Source organism: Petromyzon marinus, chromosome 83, assembly GCF_048934315.1.
Source record: "Petromyzon marinus isolate PM22_M1 ecotype Great Lakes invasive population chromosome 83, UKy_Petmar_22M1.pri1.0, whole genome shotgun sequence".
NCBI classification, from domain to species: domain Eukaryota; kingdom Metazoa; phylum Chordata; class Hyperoartia; order Petromyzontiformes; family Petromyzontidae; genus Petromyzon; species Petromyzon marinus.
In genome coordinates this window covers 3934298-3954992 of record NC_133748.1, presented here as the reverse complement: position 1 = coordinate 3954992, position 20695 = coordinate 3934298, and the positions used below count along the sequence as shown (strand labels likewise).

The 20695-nt window shown below is 49.0% G+C and overlaps 1 protein-coding gene across 1 annotated transcript; it reads right to left on the bottom strand.

Moving 5' to 3' along the window:
* Positions 1-1831: 1831 nt before the first annotated feature.
* LOC142907772 (uncharacterized) lies at positions 1832-19368 on the bottom strand. Its single transcript, XM_076057556.1, has 3 exons — positions 19065-19368; positions 6882-7242; positions 1832-4906 (listed from the first exon to the last, which is right to left on the bottom strand). Exons 1-3 carry the CDS (start codon positions 19327-19329, stop codon positions 4783-4785), a joined length of 750 nt encoding a protein of 249 aa, XP_075913671.1. The 5' UTR covers positions 19330-19368; the 3' UTR covers positions 1832-4782.
* Between the last annotated feature and the right edge of the window lie 1327 nt (positions 19369-20695).

Genomic DNA, 20695 nt, shown 5'->3' with positions numbered 1-20695 from the left:
TTATGTTGTTGTTCATTGTTATGTCCGAGGTACTCCACTACCCAGAGGTCGAAGTGTCGTCGTAGCCAGGGCGGCTAGATTTTTTTATCATGGTGGGGGGGGGGGGTTATGTAGTGGAGTACGAAGGTGCGTTGTGGAAACAGCGTGATTACATGATCACACAGACAGTACGGGTTATCTTGGGTCAGCCTGTAGTGAAGGCGAATACAGTGCAGGTTATGTTAGGGCAATTAAGCTGGGGTAGCCGTGGACGACTGTGATTGGTTGGTGCTCGTTGCCGGGGCTGGAGAGGCGTCTGCAAGTCTGGCGAGAAACAGGTGCGACGGTCACGTGGAGCGCCGTTGGGACGCGGGTTAATTAATCGGGGGTGTAATGAGAGCGGGTATAAGAGCGGGGGTTGGAGTCAACAGAGGGGAGTTGAGTTGAAGGGAGTTTGTAAACAGAGTGTGGAGCGGAGCTGAAGAAGAGAATAGCCAGCAGTGGAGTGAGCATAGCGATAGCGGAGCTGAAGAAGAGAAGTAGTTAGCAGTGGAGAGAGAGCGTAGCGATAGCGGAGCTGGAGACGCCATGTGCGAAGTCGTTGTGTGCGAAGACGCTGTGTGCGGAGTTGCTGAGTGCGGAGTCACTGAGTGCGGAGCAAGCGAAGTAATTCGTGGGGAGCGGAGAGACAAAGGTGGCGAGCGAGTCGAGTGAAGCACGGCGAGCGAGCCGTGGCGACCAGGATACTGTGGAATGTGGAGGACATGCTGAGAGTTGTAAATAAAGCGGTGTTCGAAGAAAGACAGAAGTTGTCTGAGTGAAATCGAACACTACACTTAGATGAAAAACAGATTCCTGAGTGCTTCTTTACTCAATTCGTTCGACATTGTCGTAATGACGAACTGTATCCTGCATGAGATCTGAATCGCAAAGACCTGACGTAATTTCACACGTAACTATTAAAGTGAGAATCATAAACGTTGAAGCGAGTATCATACATTTTGAAGCGAGAATCATAAATGTTGAAGCCAGAATCGTTAATCTTATCACGATTGGCGATGCATACCCCTAAAAACGAGAGAGCCAATAATAAATGGCGCGAAGTAATAACGACACACACACAATTACACATACATACCCTTAGACAACACATAATAACACACAACAACAACAACCACCATTCGCCACTAAGTGGCGGTGATGTCATCACGACGCTTGTGCCAGGCTATGTGCACATTGAGACCACGTGAAGTATCGAACGCCCGTTGGCAGGAGGTCACGGGGCAAACCCAGCAGGTGCCACGGGTCGACTAACTGAGATGATTGAGATGACTGGCTGATGCACCATCTGTGCCCCCTGCTGTGCCAACTTGCTGTGCTTGAGCCACCCGGTGCTCCGCTCGTTGTTGTGAGCGTTGCTCCTCCGCCCTCCGTTATTGTTGGAGGGCGACTGCCTCCAACTGCCCAGCAGCGTCCTTCACGAGCCTCCTCCACAGAGGCCGATCTTGACACCGCTGGTACCAGTCATCGGCAAGTCCACTCAGCTCCACATCCTCCTGTACCACATCACTCCATCTCTTCTCTCGTCCGTGCCACGCCCGTTTACCCCCTCGATCCAGCCGAACAAAAGCTGTTTAGGCATGCACAAACACTAACACATTAATCATAAAACACATTTTTAACACATTCTCAATTACAATGCCTATTTTTAGTTAAGCACACTTAATTACATTCATTAACATATTTACGTAATTTTCACAATTGTTTTAATTTTCTCATATTTCATTTTTTATTTGTTTTGTAGAACAATAAATACAACACCACCACCATCCCCATCACCACCATCACCACCACCATCCACATCACCACCACCACCATGACTATGACCACCACCATAACCACCACCATCACAACCACCATCGCCATCACCCCCATCACCACCACCACCATCACCACCATCACCCAAGACCTCCGGCATACCAGACGAGGCAGATAACATATTTGTATATCGAGGTGTCTCTGTAAAGGCTGCTGAATGACTCCCCATTGAAGTTACGTAGATTCCACTCTTTGTTGAATGTTCTTATTTCGTAAAATTTAACCTCAAAACACAACAACAATAAAAAAGACTCACCACCACGTATCTATCAGCTGGGTGGGTGAGTGGGTGGGCGAGTGAGTGGGTGAGTGGGTGGGTAAGTAGGTTGATGAGTGGATAGTTGTGTGGGTGAAACAATGGATGGGTGAGAGAGTGGGTGGGTGAGAGAGTGGGTGGGTGAGAGAGTAGGTGGGTTATAGAGTTGGTGGGTGGGTGGGTGAGTGAGTGGGTCGGTGAAAGAGTGGGTCGGTGAAAGAGTGGGTCGGTGAAAGAGTGGGTCGGTGAAAGAGTGGGTGGTTGTTTGAGTGGGTGGTTGAGTGAGTGGGTGGGTGCATGGTTGGGTGTATGAGTGGGTGGTTGAGTGAGAGGGTGGGTGAGTTGATGGGTAAGGGGGCGAACAGGTGAGTGAGTGGGTGAGCTAATAATAATGCAATTTATAACGCGCACAAATTTGCGGACGTAACGGCCGCAACTCAGAGGCGCGGAGCCAAGCTCAAAGTCGCTCGAAAGCATGGTTATAGAGGTGAGTTTTTAAGTGTCTTTTGAAGGAGGCGATTGAGGTGATGCTGCGAATGTGCAGAGGGATTGCGTCCCAGACTGTTGGGGCTGCCACCGAGAAGCGGCGCATAGACGTGACCATCCTGGATCTTGGTATCAAGAGGAGGTCGTGAGTCGCGCGGCAGAGGCATCTGCCTTGTGCTGAGCTGCAAGTCGTCAGTAATGATGTGAAGGCACGGTGGCAGAGGCAGGCGATCTTGTATATGACCCTGCTGGCGATGGGTAGCCAGCGGAGGGCACGGAGACAGGCCAAGTGAGTCGAGTCGGGGATGAGTGCGGCCAATGGCGACGCGTGCCAGGTTGTTTTGTAGTCTTTGAAGTCTTTTTAGGTTGCCAGTGGAGGTCCGGACTAGGACGGAGTTGCGATAGTCGAGGCTGAATCTGATGCTGTGACCAAAGATGTGTTTGTGTGTTGGGAGTGCTGATTAGTTGAGACGTTGTTTGGTACCTAACATGATGGCCACTGACTTTTTCGGATTAAGGTCTAGGGTTGTGTGCAGTGAACCACTGTTGCAAGGCGGTGGTACATTCCGAGAGCCTATCGAATTCAGATGCATTGCTAGAATTGATGGCGGTGAAAAGAAGTGTCATCCGCGTACGAGTGGTGCTTAACACCGAAGCTTGCGATGAGTCGGCCGATCGGGGAAGTGTAGGCTGTGAAGAGCAGTGGACCTAGGCCGGAGCCCTGGGGAACCCCACATAATGCTTTTGTTTCAGGCGATGTGGACGTGCCCACCCTGACTGAAGATTGCCGGTCAGAAAGGTACTAAACTATCCACTTGAGTGCTGAGCCACATATACTGAAGTCGGACTTCAGGAGGGAAGTAAGGAGCGAGTGGTTGATGGTGTCGAAGGCTGACGAAATGTCCAGACTTACAAGAGCAACAATGGAGCCAGAATCAATAATCGTTAAAATGTCATCAAGCACTCTAGTGAGTGCTGTTTCTTTTGAGTAGTTTTGACGGTGAGCTGACTGGAAGCAGCAGTAGTTTGCGGAGGATGTGATGTGTGGTTTTAGCTGGGCGAGGGCTGAGTCGTTCAAGGAGTTTAGAGAGGTTCGAGAGATTAGTGATGGGACGCTAACTAGATGGGTCATCCGGGTCGAGACTTGGTTTCTTTAACAAGGGAGAAACCAGCCCAAATTTGAGGTTGGACGGAAAATACCCCATAGAGAATGAGGCATTTTCGATGTTCCTGATCATGATGGCGAGTTCCGGAGCACATTGCTTGAACAAGGAACCTGGGAGCACGTCGAGTGGAGATTACTTCAATTGAAGTGATTCAATTAAAGATAAAAAGTCTTTTGTAGACACCGGCTTGAGCGTAGTTAGAAAGGTGTCTGGGTGAATGCTTACAATTTCAGGAAACTGGAGCGGGGTACGGTGGTGCGATGTGTGGGTAGACGTGCAGGAGTTTGCGATGGTGATCAGCTTGTTGGTGAAGTAAGTATTAAAATAAGTGGCAAGTTTCAGTGAGGCCAGGGGATCGCTAAGGTGAAGGACCATGGTGTTACCAGGATGTAGAAGATCCTTGAGGGTTTTCCATAGAATGCGTGGTTTTCCGGTTGCTGTTTTGATGCATTCTTCAATGTAGGAGGAACGTGAGACGAGGATAAGTTTGTTAGTTTTCCTGCAGGCAACTCTGTAGGCAAGTCGATCAGCAGGTAGATCACTGAGGGATGCGATACTTTGGAGGCGCCTCCTGGTTCGCTTCGCAATGATGGCGTCTCTTGAGAGAGCCAGTGAGTGTCGTGGGAAGGCTGCCTAGCGGTTTGTGATATTAACGGAGCCAGTTTGTCCAGCGCCGCCCTCGTGTCAGCTTCTAGTTGGACAGCGCAGACGGTTGGATCCGATGATGGGGATAACATTGAAGGCGAATTTGCGAGAAGGTGGTGTAAAGCAGAAAACTCGATACCCTTGAAATTACGGGAGTTGCGAGTGAATTTGATGGTGATTGGCTTGGGAATTTGGAGGGAAAAAAGTATGAGGCGGTGGCCAGAGTAACCAGTTTGGAAAACTCCCAGTGCAATCATGCGTCGATGCTGGTCAGGTTCCAGAACCAGGTCGAGCATGCTCTCAACATTTGTTGAGGAAGCTCTGGTGGGGCCTGAGTTTGTGATGACCAGGTTGTGGCAGGCCAACGTTGATTCACAGTTTGCATATCTTCATGGTCCCGGCGGCGTCTATGACGATAAGGTTAGATTCGTGTACAGTGATGGACAGGAAGTTTCCATTGGGCATTGGCTCAGTCCACGCCGTTTCATTCACAGCCCTGCGAGAAGAACAGAGACACCATAGACTCAGCATTGCACCATAGACTCAGCACTGTCACCCATAAACTCAGCACTGCCACCCATAGAGTCAGCACTGCCACCCATACACTCAACATTGCCACGCACAGAATCAATACTGCCACGCATAGACTCAACACTGCCACCCATATGCTCAACCCTGCCACCCATACTCAACACTGCCACCTATAGACTCAACACTGCCACACATAGACTCAGCACTGCCACCCAACACTGCCACCTATAGACTCAACACTGCCGATAGACTCAACACTTCCAATAGACTCAACACTGCTACCTATAGACTCAACACTGCCCATAGATTAAACACTGCACCATAGACTCAAAAATACCCATAGACTCAGCACTGCCCATAGATTCAGCACTGAGTCTCATACACTCAACACTTCACCATAGAATTAACAGCACTGCCCATAGACTCAACACTGCATCATAGACTCAGTACTCACTCATAGACTCAACACTGCCACCCATAGACTCATCACTGCATCATAAACTCAGCAATAAAACCCAAAGAACAAGCATTACCATCCATAGACTCAACAATGCCACCCATAGAGTCAGCACTGCCAACCATAGACTCAACACTGCCACCCATAGACTCAACACTGCCACCTATAGAATCAACACTGCCACCCATAGACTCAACACTGCCACCCATCGACTCAACACTGCCACCCATAGACTAAATACTGCCAGCCATAGAGTCAGCATTGCCACCCCTGGACTCAACACTACCCCCAATGAAGTCAGAACTGCCACCAATAGACTCAGCACTGCCACGCATACACTCAACATTGCCACCCGTAGACCCAACACTGCCAGCCATAAAGTCAGCACTGCCACCCATAGACTCAACACTGCCCATAAATTTCGATTTAAAGCTTTCATGACTGCAAGGATTCATCTTCTTTGGTTATTTCGGTAAAGTCACGTAGAATGAGAATAAAACAATAAATTTATAAAATAACACAATAAAATTCTCTCTCGCCCTCAACTTTAGCGCCACGGATAGCTATCCGTGGTGCTAAAGTTGAGGGCGCTTTGTTCCTCTCACACAGCTTAAAGGCCGTGATCTGAACGTGGCTCTTTCACTCCAGCGCTGTCCTACCAGACAGTCTCGCCCCTTCACCTGATGAAGGCCGCTTGTGTTGTGGCCGAAACGTCGTGAGAATATTATTGTGTTATTTTATTTTATCAATTTATTATTTTATTATCATTCTACGTGACTTTACCGAAAGAACCAAAGAAGATATCTCTATGACCAGTCACAAGCTAATCCCTCAGTTATTTCAATGCTAAATTCTCCTGTTTGATTTGTACTAGGTGCCTCTGTGAATGTGTATGCTTTGACTTTAACATAGCCATTTCTGAGACCAGTCACAAGCCAATCACTCAGCTATTTCAATGCTAAATTCTATGCTAATTCCTTTGTCAAGGAGTGCCTCTGTGGATGTGTATGCTTTGACTTTAACATAGCCATTTCTGTGACCAGTCACAAGATAATCACTCAGCCATTTCAATGCTAAATTATATGTTAATTCATTTGTCAAGGCGCTCTGTTTCTTCTCACACAGCTTAAAGGTCACGGTCTGAGCTTGGCTGTGTTCGCTCCAGCGCTGTCCTCCAGACAGTCTCGTCCCTTCACCTGATGAAGGCCACTTGTGTTGTGGCCAAAACGTCGTGAGAATTTTATTGTGTTATTTTATTTTATCAATTTATTATTTTATTCTCATTCTACGTAACTTTACCGAAAGAACCAAAGAAGACTGCCCATAGACTTAACAATGCACCATAGACTCAAAAATACCAATAGACTCAGCACTGCCCATAGATTCAGCACTGCATCATAGACTCAGTACTCACTCATAGACTCAGCACTATCACCCATAGACTCAACATTGCCACCCATATATTTAACAACACAAGTCCAACCTGTGGTAGAGGAGCCCATTGATTCCATGGAGGTAGACTCCACCCGCAGAGTCCACCTCTATTTTCTTGGGCAAAGCCGGAGCGTTTGTACCGTTCGCCCCGACCCACGTCGTGTTGGTGCAGTCAACGTTGGGCTTACGCCACAGCCGGTATAAGGAGTCGCAGGCCCAGCATTCGTTGGACGAGCAGCCTACAGCGTAGACGTCGGCGAAAATTTTCAGGAGACTTATCGACGTCGTCAACCAGGACGGGCGCTTGCCGGGTGCAGACGCCCTGGCGCAGACGACGCTCCAATAGCCGCCCATGTGGCCGGTGGCGTAGATGTAGCCCGGGGCTCCTCCCGTGAATGACTGTGCGCCGTCTGCACGCACCCGTTCATATATATACATTTGTTTAGATAATTATATATAGGGTGTACATCATGGGACCTCCTTTGCCAGTACCAAAATATGATAATAGGTTTTTCCCCTTTTTTCTGGCAACAAAACAGCTGTGTTAAGATGTTAAAAGACCAAAACTGAAACCTTTTACAAGGAATCACGTCTGCATTAACCACTTTACTTGTGGTCAGAATGCAAACACCGTTTGAGACGAGGCTCAAAAGAAAGCTGTCTCTAGTGTGGACCAATCAGTTTCAAGGACAATGCATATATTATCAGTGTGTTTTTTTGTTTGCATTCTGACCACAAGTATTGTGGTTAATGCAGACATGGTCCCTTGTAAAAGGTTTCAGTTTGGTGTTTTAACAACATAACACTTGTTTTATTGCCAGAAAAAGGGGACAAACCTATTATTATATTTATAGGGTGGTTAATATGTTAAGAAATGTTTTGTACGTACTCAAGTGTGGTAGAATATTACCCCAGGAACGTAACCTCCCCCATTAACAATTCATCCTATGTGAAAGTGGGTTTCACTTAGCGCTGCTTCACTTAAAGTGTCATTTCCAGGTTAATATACAAGGTGCAGCTCTGCCTGTGCGTTGCTGCACTCCACCTGAACACATTCATTAATGTGTGTATATATAGGGTGTGGTTCAATGTATGAATTTACGATCGAATGTTTTAAAAAAACATTCGATCGTAAATTTCCACAGGAATGTAACCTGCCTAATTAACATTGTTTCCTAATGGGAAGTGGGTTTGCACTTCGTGTGGCATCACTTAAAGTCATACATCTATAAAGGGTGGTTCCTATATAGTGTGGCCTAAAGTCAGGACGCATAGGAACTCTATGCATCTCTATTAATTACATGGGTCTCTATAGATATCTATTCATCTCTAAAGAGTCTCAATTTATCTATATGCGCCTCTATGTATCCCTATGACAGTTTATGTATCTCTATGGATCTCAATGTATCTCTATTTATCTATATGAGTCTCTAAGTATCTCTATGGGTCTCTGAGTATTTATATCGGTCTCTCTATGGGTCTCTGTGTTTATCTGTGTATCTCTATGGGTCTCTGAGTATCTCATTGGGTATGTGAGTGTCTCTAATGGTCTCTCTGTGTTTCAATATATCTCTATGGGTCTCTGTGTATCTTTATGGGTCTTTGTGTATTTCGATGGGTCTTTGTGTTTCTCAATATGTCTCTGTGTATTTCTATGGGTCTCTGTGTATCTCTATGGGTCTTTGTGTTTCTCTATGGGTCTCTATTTATTTATATGGGTCTCAGTGTATAGCTATGGGTCTGCGTGTATATCTATGCGTCTCTGTGAATATATATGAGTCTCTGAGTATCTGTATGGGCTTCTGTGTATTTCTATTGGTTTCTGTATATATCTGTGTATATATGTGTAGTGAGTTTGACGGAGTTGCAGACGTATACTTGGAGGCAACACATTTATTTAACACCAATACACGGGGTAACTTCCCCTTAACAGAATAACAACCTGTGGTGGTGACCACCAGGCTGACTACACTAGTTACTACACTAGTTACTACACTAGTTACTACACTAGTTACTACACTAGCTACTACACTAGTTACTACACTAGTTACTATGCTAGTTAGTACACTAGTTACTACACTAGTTACTACACTAGTTACTACACTAGCTATTACACTAGTTAGTACACTAGCTACTACACTAGTTACTACACTAGTTACTACACTAGCTACTACACTAGTTACTGCACTAGTTACTACACTAGTTACTACACTAGTTACTACACTAGTTACTACACTAGCTACTACACTAGTTACTACACTAGCTACTACACTAGTTACTACACTAGTTACTACACTAGTTACCACGTGACTGGTGTAGTTAACCAGGTGGTGACCACCAGGCTAGCTACACTAGTTACCACGTGACTAGTGTAGCTAACCAGGTAATGACCACCAGGATAACTACACTAGTTGCCACGTGACTGATGTAGTTAAGCAGGTGGTGACCACCAGGCTAACTAGACTAATTACCACGTGACTGGTGTAGTTAGCAAAGTGGTGACCACCAGGCTAGCTACACCAGTTACCACGTGACTGGTGTAGTTAGCAAAGTGGTGACCACCAGGTTAACTACACCAGTTACCACGTGACTGGTGTAGTTAGCAAAGTGGTGACCACCAGGCTAGCTACACTAGTTACCACGTGACTGGTGTAGTTACCACGTGACTAGTGTAGTTACCACGTGACTGGTGTAGTTACCCAAGTGGTGACCACCAGGCTAGCTACACTAGTTACCACGTGACTGGTGTAGCTAGCCTGGTGGTGACCACCAGGCTAACTACACTAGTTACCACGTGACTGGTGTAGTTACCACGTGACTGGTGTAGTTACCCAAGTGGTGACCACCAGGCTAGCTACACTAGTTACCACGTGACTGGTGTAGTTACCCAAGTGGTGACCACCAGGCCAGCTACACTAGTTACCACGTGACTGGTGTAGTTAGCCTGGTGGTGACCACCAGGCTAACTACACTAGTTACCACGTGACTGGTGTAGTTATCCAGGTGGTGACCACCAGGCAAACTACACTAGTTACCACGTGACTGGTGTAGTTAGCCAGGTGGTGACCACCAGGCTAGCTACACTAGTTACCACGTGACTGGTGTAGTTAGCCTGGTGGTCACCACCTTGCTAACTACACTAGTTACCACGTGACTGGTGTAGTTACCACGTGACTGGGGTAGTTAGCAAAGTGGTGACCACCAGGCCAGCTACACTAGTTACCACGTGACTGGTGTAGCGAGACAGGTGGTGACCACCAGGCTAACTACACTAGTTACCACGTGACTGGTGTAGTTAGCCTGGTGGTGACCACGAGGCTATACTCTGTATATATCTATGGGTCTATGTGTGTCTCTATGGGTCTCTGTGTATCTCTATGGGTCTCTGTGTATCTCTATGGGTCTCTATGGGTCTATGTGTGTCTCTATGGGTCTCTGTGTATCTCTGTATATCTCTATGGGTCTATGTGTCTCTATGGTTCTCTGTGTCTCTGTGTATCTCTATGGGTCTATGTGTGTCTCTATGGGTCTCTGTGGATTTCTGTATGTCTCTATGGGCCTATGTGTGTCTCTATGGGTCTCTGTGTATCTCTGTAAATCTCTATGGGTCTACGTGTGTCTCTATGGGTCTCTGTGTATCTCTGTATATCTCTATAGGTCTATGTGTATCGCTATGGGTCTCTGTGTATCTCTGTATATCTCTATGGGTATATGTGTGTCTCTATGGGTCTCTGTGTATCTCTGTATATCTCTATGGGTCTATGTGTGTCTCTATGGGTCTTTGTGTATCTCTGTATATCTCTATGGGTCTATGTGTGTCTCTATGGGTCTCTGTGTATCTCCGTATCTCAATAGGTATCTATGTATCTCTGTGGGTCGCTACGTATCTCTATTAATCTCTAAGAGTATAAATGTACCGTTACGTGTCTGTGTATATATCTATCAACGTGCATGTAGCTCTATCAGTCTATGGGTCTCAATGTAGCTCTATGGGTCTCAATGTGTTAATGAGTATGTTGATACAGCCAGACTAACCAAATAAACACGGAACTTGACTCCCACACCAACAACTGCAGTGGGATGTTTAGATGCAGATAGGATAGCATTGGTAGAGCTGTATTAATTCAATTAAGTGTGAGCGGAGAGGGGGAGTGAGTTAGTGGGTAGGTGAGTGAGTTAGTGGGTGAGTGGTTGAGTGATTGGGTGGTGAGTTATTGGGTGGGTGAGTGGGTGAGTGATGGAATGGGTGAATAGGTGAGTGGGTTAGTGGGTGGGTGATTGGATGAGTGAGTAGATGAGTGAGTGAGTGGGTGAGCAGGTGAGTGAGTGAGTGGGTGGGTGAGTGAGTGGATGATTGAGTGAGTGGATGAGTAAGTGAGTGGATGAGAGAGTGAGTGGGTGAGTGAGTGAGTGGGTGAGTGAGTGAGTGATTGAGTGAGTGGGTAGGTGGGTGGGTGAGTAGGTGGATGAGTGGTTAAGTGAGTGAGTGAGTGGGTGAATGGGTGAGTGGGTGGGTGGGTGGGTGAGTGAGTGAGTGGATGAGTGAGTGAGTTAGTGGGTGAGTAAGTGAATAGGTGAATGAATGAGTGGGTGGGTGAGCAGAAGAGTGAATGAGTGGATGAGTGAGTGAGTTAGAGGGTGAGTAAGTGAATGCGTGAATGGATGAGTGGGTGGGTGAGTGGAAGAGTGAATGAGTGAGTGGATGAGTGAGTAAGTTAGTGGGTGAGTAAGTGAATGGGTGAATGGATGAGTGGGTGGGTGAGTGGAAGAGTGAATGAGTTAGTGGATGAATGAGTGAGTGGATGAGTGAATGAGTGACTGGGTGAGTGAGTGGATCGGTGGGTGAATGGGTTGATAAGTGGATGGATGATTGGTTAAGTGAGCGGTTGGGTGAGTGGGTGGGTGGGTGAGTAGGTGAATGAGTGGATGAGTGAGTGAGTGAGTGATTGGGTGAGATGAGTAAGTGAGTGGGTGGGTGGGTGAATGGGTGAGTGGGTAGGTGGGTGGGTGAGTGGGTGGATGAGTGGTTAAGTGAGTGAGTGGATGATTGAGTTAGTGGATGAGTGAGTGAGTGAGTGATTGGGTGAGATGAGTGAGTGGGTGGGTGAATGGGTGAATGGGTGAGTGGGTAGGTGGGTGGGTGAGTGGGTGGATGAGTGGTTAAGTGAGTGAGTGAGTGGATGATTGAGTGAGTGGATGAGTGAGTGAGTGGGTGAGTGAGTGAGTGGGTGAGTGAGTGAATAGGTGAATGGGTGAGTGGGTAGGTGGATGGGTGAGTGGGTGGATGAGTGGTTAAATGAGTGAGTGAGTGGATGATTGAGTGAGTGGATGAGTGAGTGGATGAGTGAGTGAGTGGGTGAGTGAGTGAGTAAGTGGATGAGTGAATAAATGGGTGAATGGGTAAGTGGGTGGGTGAGTGGATGAGTGAGTGAGTGGATGAGTGAGTGAGTTAGTGGGTGAGTGAGTGAATGGGTGAGTGGGTAGGTGAGTGGATGAGTGAATGACTTAGTGGATGAGTGAGTGAGTGGAGGAGTGAATGAGTGAGTGGGTGAGTGAGTGGGTGAGTGAGTGGGTGGGTGGGTGAATGGGATGATAAGTGGATGGATGAGTGGTTAAGGGAGCGGTTGGGTGAGTGGTTGGGTGGGTGAGTGAGTGAGTAGGTGGGTGAATGGGTGAATGGGTGAGTGGATAGGTGGGTGGGTGAGTGGGTGGATGAGTGATTAAGTGAGTTAGTGAGTGGATGATTGAGTGGATGAGTGAGTGAGTGAGTGAATGGGTGAGTGGGTGGGTGGGTGGGTGAGGAAATGGGTGAGTGAGTGAGTGAGTGAATAGGTGAATTGGTGAGTGGGTGGGTGAGTAGATGAGTGAGTGAGTGGATGAGTAAGTGAGTTAGTGGGTGAGTGAGTGAATGGGTGAATGGTTGAGTGGGTGGGTGAGTGGAAGAGTGAATGAGTTAGTGGATGAGTGAGTGAGTGGATGAGTGAATGAGTGAGTGGATGAGTAAGTGAGTAGATGAGAGAGTGAGTGGGTGAGTGAGTGAGTGAGTGGGTGAGTGAGTGAGTGGGTGAGTGAGTGAGTGAGTGATTGAGTGAGTGGGTAGGTGGGTGGGTGAGTAGGTGGATGAGTGGTTAAGTGAGTGAGTGAGTGGGTGAATGGGTGAGTGGGTGAGTGAGTGAGTGGATGAGTGAGTGAGTTAGTGGGTGAGTAAGTGAATAGGTGAATGAATGAGTGGGTGGGTGAGCAGAAGAGTGAATGAGTGGATGAGTGAGTGAGTTAGAGGGTGAGTAAGTGAATGCGTGAATGGATGAGTGGGTGGGTGAGTGGAAGAGTGAATGAGTGAGTGGATGAGTGAGTAAGTTAGTGGGTGAGTAAGTGAATGGGTGAATGGATGAGTGGGTGGGTGAGTGGAAGAGTGAATGAGTTAGTGGATGAATGAGTGAGTGGATGAGTGAATGAGTGACTGGGTGAGTGAGTGGATCGGTGGGTGAATGGGTTGATAAGTGGATGGATGATTGGTTAAGTGAGCGGTTGGGTGAGTGGGTGGGTGGGTGAGTAGGTGAATGAGTGGAAGAGTGAGTGAGTGAGTGATTGGGTGAGATGAGTAAGTGAGTGGGTGGGTGGGTGAATGGGTGAGTGGGTAGGTGGGTGGGTGAGTGGGTGGATGAGTGGTTAAGTGAGTGAGTGGATGATTGAGTTAGTGGATGAGTGAGTGAGTGAGTGATTGGGTGAGATGAGTGAGTGGGTGGGTGAATGGGTGAATGGGTGAATGGGTGAGTGGGTAGGTGGGTGGGTGAGTGGGTGGATGAGTGGTTAAGTGAGTGAGTGAGTGAGTGGATGATTGAGTGAGTGGATGAGTGAGTGAGTGGGTGAGTGAGTGAGTGGGTGAGTGAGTGAATAGGTGAATGGGTGAGTGGGTAGGTGGATGGGTGAGTGGGTGGATGAGTGGTTAAATGAGTGAGTGAGTGGATGATTGAGTGAGTGGATGAGTGAGTGGATGAGTGAGTGAGTGGGTGAGTGAGTGAGTAAGTGGATGAGTGAATAAATGGGTGAATGGGTAAGTGGGTGGGTGAGTGGATGAGTGAGTGAGTGGATGAGTGAGTGAGTTAGTGGGTGAGTGAGTGAATGGGTGAGTGGGTAGGTGAGTGGATGAGTGAATGACTTAGTGGATGAGTGAGTGAGTGGAGGAGTGAATGAGTGAGTGGGTGAATGGGTGAGTGGGTGGGTGGGTGGGTGAGTGAGTGAGTGGATGAGTGAGTGAGTTAGTGGGTGAGTAAGTGAATAGGTGAATGAATGAGTGGGTGGGTGAGCAGAAGAGTGAATGAGTGGATGAGTGAGTGAGTTAGAGGGTGAGTAAGTGAATGCGTGAATGGATGAGTGGGTGGGTGAGTGGAAGAGTGAATGAGTGAGTGGATGAGTGAGTAAGTTAGTGGGTGAGTAAGTGAATGGGTGAATGGATGAGTGGGTGGGTGAGTGGAAGAGTGAATGAGTTAGTGGATGAATGAGTGAGTGGATGAGTGAATGAGTGACTGGGTGAGTGAGTGGATCGGTGGGTGAATGGGTTGATAAGTGGATGGATGATTGGTTAAGTGAGCGGTTGGGTGAGTGGGTGGGTGGGTGAGTAGGTGAATGAGTGGATGAGTGAGTGAGTGAGTGATTGGGTGAGATGAGTAAGTGAGTGGGTGGGTGGGTGAATGGGTGAGTGGGTAGGTGGGTGGGTGAGTGGGTGGATGAGTGGTTAAGTGAGTGAGTGGATGATTGAGTTAGTGGATGAGTGAGTGAGTGAGTGATTGGGTGAGATGAGTGAGTGGGTGGGTGAATGGGTGAATGGGTGAGTGGGTAGGTGGGTGGGTGAGTGGGTGGATGAGTGGTTAAGTGAGTGAGTGAGTGGATGATTGAGTGAGTGGATGAGTGAGTGAGTGGGTGAGTGAGTGAGTGGGTGAGTGAGTGAATAGGTGAATGGGTGAGTGGGTAGGTGGATGGGTGAGTGGGTGGATGAGTGGTTAAATGAGTGAGTGAGTGGATGATTGAGTGAGTGGATGAGTGAGTGGATGAGTGAGTGAGTGGGTGAGTGAGTGAGTAAGTGGATGAGTGAATAAATGGGTGAATGGGTAAGTGGGTGGGTGAGTGGATGAGTGAGTGAGTGGATGAGTGAGTGAGTTAGTGGGTGAGTGAGTGAATGGGTGAGTGGGTAGGTGAGTGGATGAGTGAATGACTTAGTGGATGAGTGAGTGAGTGGAGGAGTGAATGAGTGAGTGGGTGAGTGAGTGGGTGAGTGAGTGGGTGGGTGGGTGAATGGGATGATAAGTGGATGGATGAGTGGTTAAGGGAGCGGTTGGGTGAGTGGTTGGGTGGGTGAGTGAGTGAGTAGGTGGGTGAATGGGTGAATGGGTGAGTGGATAGGTGGGTGGGTGAGTGGGTGGATGAGTGATTAAGTGAGTTAGTGAGTGGATGATTGAGTGGATGAGTGAGTGAGTGAGTGAATGGGTGAGTGGGTGGGTGGGTGGGTGAGGAAATGGGTGAGTGAGTGAGTGAGTGAATAGGTGAATTGGTGAGTGGGTGGGTGAGTAGATGAGTGAGTGAGTGGATGAGTAAGTGAGTTAGTGGGTGAGTGAGTGAATGGGTGAATGGTTGAGTGGGTGGGTGAGTGGAAGAGTGAATGAGTTAGTGGATGAGTGAGTGAGTGGATGAGTGAATGAGTGAGTGGATGAGTAAGTGAGTGGATGAGAGAGTGAGTGGGTGAGTGAGTGAGTGGGTGAGTGAGTGAGTGATTGAGTGAGTGGGTAGGTGGGTGGGTGAGTAGGTGGATGAGTGGTTAAGTGAGTGAGTGAGTGGGTGAATGGGTGAGTGGGTGGGTGGGTGAGTGAGTGAGTGGATGAGTGAGTGAGTTAGTGGGTGAGTAAGTGAATAGGTGAATGAATGAGTGGGTGGGTGAGCAGAAGAGTGAATGAGTGGATGAGTGAGTGAGTTAGAGGGTGAGTAAGTGAATGCGTGAATGGATGAGTGGGTGGGTGAGTGGAAGAGTGAATGAGTGAGTGGATGAGTGAGTAAGTTAGTGGGTGAGTAAGTGAATGGGTGAATGGATGAGTGGGTGGGTGAGTGGAAGAGTGAATGAGTTAGTGGATGAATGAGTGAGTGGATGAGTGAATGAGTGACTGGGTGAGTGAGTGGATCGGTGGGTGAATGGGTTGATAAGTGGATGGATGATTGGTTAAGTGAGCGGTTGGGTGAGTGGGTGGGTGGGTGAGTAGGTGAATGAGTGGATGAGTGAGTGAGTGAGTGATTGGGTGAGATGAGTAAGTGAGTGGGTGGGTGGGTGAATGGGTGAGTGGGTAGGTGGGTGGGTGAGTGGGTGGATGAGTGGTTAAGTGAGTGAGTGGATGATTGAGTTAGTGGATGAGTGAGTGAGTGAGTGATTGGGTGAGATGAGTGAGTGGGTGGGTGGGTGAATGGGTGAATGGGTGAGTGGGTAGGTGGGTGGGTGAGTGGGTGGATGAGTGGTTAAGTGAGTGAGTGAGTGGATGATTGAGTGAGTGGATGAGTGAGTGAGTGGGTGAGTGAGTGAGTGGGTGAGTGAGTGAATGGGTGGATGGGTGAGTGGGTAGCTGGGTGGGTGAGTGGGTGGATGAGTGGTTAACTGATTGGTTGGTTAAGTTGGTGTGTGAGCGGATTAGTGGGTGAGTGAGTGAATGGGTGAATGGGTGAGTGGGTGGTTGGGTGAGTGGATGGGTGAGTGAGTGAGTGGATGAGTGCGTGAGTGAGTGACTGAGTGAGTGAATAGGTGAATTGGTGAATGGGTGGGTGGGTAAGTGGATGAGTGAATGAGTTAGTGGATGAGTGAGTGGATGAGTGAATGCGTGAGTGGGTGAGTGAGTGGGTGGGTGGGTGAATGGGTTGATAAGTAGATGAATGAGTGGTTAAGTGAGCGGTTGGGTGAGTGGGTGAATGGGTGAGTAGGTAAATGAGTGGATGAGTGAGTGAGAGGATGAGTGAGTGAGTGAATGCGTAGGTGGGTGAATGGGTGAGTGGGTGGGTGGGTGAGTGAGTGGGTGGGTGGTTGAGTGGGTGGATGAGTAGGTGACCTGGTCCTGGCCTATAATACCATCGGTAGGCCTGGGCTCTGGGTTGTTCTTCGTGCTTTTGGAGTACCTCACCCTCAGCTAACGATCATTAAGGACCTTCATGATGGTGAGCGGGCCCAGGTAAAACTACGTGGCCGGGAGTCAGAGCCATTCCCTGTACGCCTTGGCGTGCAACAGGGATGTCCTCTGGCTCCCACATTATTTAACATCTATTTTTACCACGTCGTTCGTGAAGCCTTCAATAGCTGTACTGGGGGAATCTCCATTTCGTACAGATATAATGGGAGGCTGATCGATGCACGGGTGCGGTCAAGGGATGGCTCCCTATTGCTCAACCACGTTATGTATGTCGATGATTTGGTAATAGCTGCTCATTCAGAGGAGGAGTTGGAGACGCTGCTGCTGAGACTGGAGCGTGCCACTAAGAGATGGGGCCTTACCATTAGCCCCACCAAAACTAAGCACCTGCCTGGGTATTTTGTACCATCGGACACTCCACCCCCACAACTCCCAATCGGTGATGGGGCAGTTGTGGAGAGAGTGGAGAGTTTCCCATACTTGGGCAGTGTGCTTATGACCGGCTCCAGTTTAACAGCAGAGGTCTCACTCCGAATCAGTCGAGTGGCAATATCTTTTCATCAGTTGCGTAACGCTGTGCGGAAGCTACCAGGTCTGTCTCTCCGCACTAAGCTTCAGGTCTTCTCGGCGACGGTCATTCCCTCCCTTCTCGACGCTTGCGAAACGTGGACCCCCCCTATTGGAACATCTTCACCCGTTAGAAACATTTAGGCTGGCCTGCCTACGATCAATCCTGGGTTTAACCAGGCTGGATTGTGTGAGGATTTCACAAATCCTTGAAAGATCTGGGCACGGTCCCATCGGTGAGCTCCTCCGGCAGGCAAGGCTGCATTGGCTGGGTCATGTAGCCCGCATGCCCAGCCACCGCATGCCGAAACAGCTTTTGTTCGGCCAGATCGAGGGGGCTAAACGGGCGCGGCATGGGCTAGAGAAGAGATGGAGTGATGTGGTACAGGAGGACGTGAAGCTGAGTGGACTTGCCGATGACTGATACCAGCGGTGTCAAGATCGGCCTCTGTGGAGGAGGCTCGTGAAGGACGTTACTGGGCAGTTGGAGGCAGTCGCCCTCCAACAACAACGGAGGGCGGAGGAGCAACGCTCACAACAACGAGCGGAGCACCGGGTGGTTAAAGCACAGCAGGTTGGCACAGTAGGGGGCACAGATGGTGCATCAGCCAGTCATCTCAGTCAGTCGACCCGTGGCACCTGGGTCTGCCCTGTGACTTCCTGTCAGCGGGCGTTCGACACTTCACGTGGCCTCAAGGTGCACATGGCCTGGCACAAGCGTCGTGGTGACGTCACTGCCACTTAGTCGCGAATGGCGGTTGTTGTTGTAGGTGAGTGACTGAGTGGGTGAGTAAAGAGGTGAATGGGTGAGTGGATGAGTGAGTGAGTGAGTGGACAAGTGAGTGAGTGAGTGAGTGTGTGGGTGATTGAGTGGGTGGGTGGGTGAATGGATGAATGGGTGAGTGAGTGAGTGGGTGAGTGGGTGGGTGGGTGAATGGGTGGGTGGTTGTTGAGTAGGTGAGTGACTGAGTGGGTGAGTGAGTGAATGGGTGAGTGGGTGGGTGGGTGAGTTGGATGAGTGAGTTATTCAGTGGATGAGTGAGTGAGTGAATGAGTGAGTGGGTGGGTGAATGGGTGAGTGGGTGGGTGGGTGAGTGGGTGGATGAGTGGATGGCTGAGTGGTTAAGTGATCGGTTGGGTGAGTGGGTGGTTGAGTGGGTGGGTGTGTGAGTGGGTGAGTGAGTGGATGGGTGGGTGAGTGAGTTGATGAGATGGGGGGATGGGTGAATAGGAGATTGACTGACTGGGTGAGTGGGTGAGTGAGTGAATTGATGGATGGGTGAGTGGGTGGCTGGGTGAGTGGATAAGTGAGTGTGTGAGTGGATGAGTCAGTGAGTGGATGAGTGAGTGAGTGAGTGATTGGGTAGATGAATGAGTGAGTGGGTGGGTGAGTGGGTGGGTGGGTGAGTGGGTGGGTGGGTGGGTGAATGAGTGGGCGTATTACTTTAAAAAGAATCTGCTTGCAGTAGTGGTACTAATAGCAGCAGCAGAAGTAATGATCATCTCACCCATCACGTGGTACCACGCGTATCCATGATAGTAGTACACGTTCCAGTTGCTGGTTCTTGCCCACGCGTAGAGGTCTCCGCTCGACGTTGCGGCACCCCGACCTCGGCCTCCGGTCGATATCCGATCAAACATCGCCCCCATTGATCGCCAAGAGCAACCGGACCAGATGCTGACGTCTCTGTTGCTCCCAACGCCGATGAGGATCCCTCCGGGGGACGCCGAAACGTCCCTGAACTTGTTGCTGAATGGAGTGGAGCAGACCATGGTGGCTGTGGGGAGACAAAGATGGGTGGGATGGTGGGTGAGTGAGTGCGTGAGTGGGTTGGTGGGTGAGTGAATAGGTGAGTGGGTGGATGGATGAGTGGTTAAGCGAGCGGTTGGGTGAGTGTGTGAGTGGGTGGGATGGTGGGTGAGTGAGTGGGTGAGTGGGTTGGTGGGTGGGTGGCTGGGTGAGTGGGTGAGTGAGTGAGTGGGTGAGTGGGTGAGTGGGTGGGTGGATGAGTGGCTAAGAGGGAGAGATGCGTGTGAGTGTGGCGATTGCCTAGCCTCAGATATCGGAGGGAAGTAGCCAAACCCTGTGGGTGGGTGAGTGAGTGGATCAGTGGTTGAGTGAGTGATTGGGTAGGTGGGTGGGTGAGTGAGTGATTGGGTGGGTGGGTGAGTGGGTGGGTGATTGGGTGAGTGGGTGAGTGAGTGGGTGAGTGGGTGGGTGGGTGAGTGATTGGATCAGTGGGTGGGTGAGTGATTCGGTGGGTGCGTGGGTGGGTGAGTGGGTTGATCAGTGAGTGAGTGATTGGGTGGTTGGGTGGGTGGGTGAGTGGGTGAGTGGGTGGGTGAGTGATTGGATCAGTGGGTGAGTGAGTGATTGGGTGGGTGAGTGGGTGGGTGAGTGGTTGATTGGGTGGGTGAGTGGGTGAGTGAGTGTGTGAGTGAGTGGGTGAGTGGGTGGGTGAGTCGGTGGGTGAGTGGGTGGATGAGTGGGTGGCACATTCAACTCCATCACCACCCCCATCATCGCCACCACCATCATCATCGTCACTACCACCACCAGCACACTCACCATCAACCTCTGTTGTAATGATGAAGAGAGATCCCACCATCATCATCACCACCACCATCGCCACCATCATCACGGCCTCAAGATGATGTTCCAGAAGGGGCTAGAGAATTATCCAGACTTATATAGATGCTTGCAATGCATGGGAATATGATAACTGATTCCATGCATACTGAGTAAACATTAACAATTGTCTTGTAGACGTGACACATTTTTTACTGTTTGGCCGTGTCGGGTGACGGAGGGTTGAGACACATTTATAAGTAACGCGATCTAACCCAAAAACCTTTATTATGAATAATATTGATCGAGAAAGTCTTCGTGTTAAATTTAACCAAGGCGTCCAATAGCACACGTACACATACGTAGACATTTGAACCTATACACACACACGTACGTATACAACAAAACAGGTGTGAAGATGTTAAAACACCAGACTGAAACCTTTTGCAAGGAATCATGTCTGCATTAACCACAGATACTCGTGGTGAAAATTAAAATAAAGAACATGCTCTGAAAAGTATATGCATTGTCTTTGAAACGTATTGGTCCACACCAGAGACAGCTTTCTTT

Coding starts and splice junctions, on each gene's coding strand:
- LOC142907772 (XM_076057556.1), bottom strand. CDS start 19,329: ATGGTCTGCTCCACTCCATTCAGCAACAAGTTCAGGGACGTTTCGGCG. Junction 7,243..19,064: donor CGCGTGGTACCACGTGATGG/GTGAGATGATCA, acceptor GGGTGCGTGCAG/ACGGCGCACAGTCATTCACG. Junction 4,907..6,881: donor AATGGGCTCCTCTACCACAG/GTTGGACTTGTG, acceptor TTCTTCTCGCAG/GGCTGTGAATGAAACGGCGT.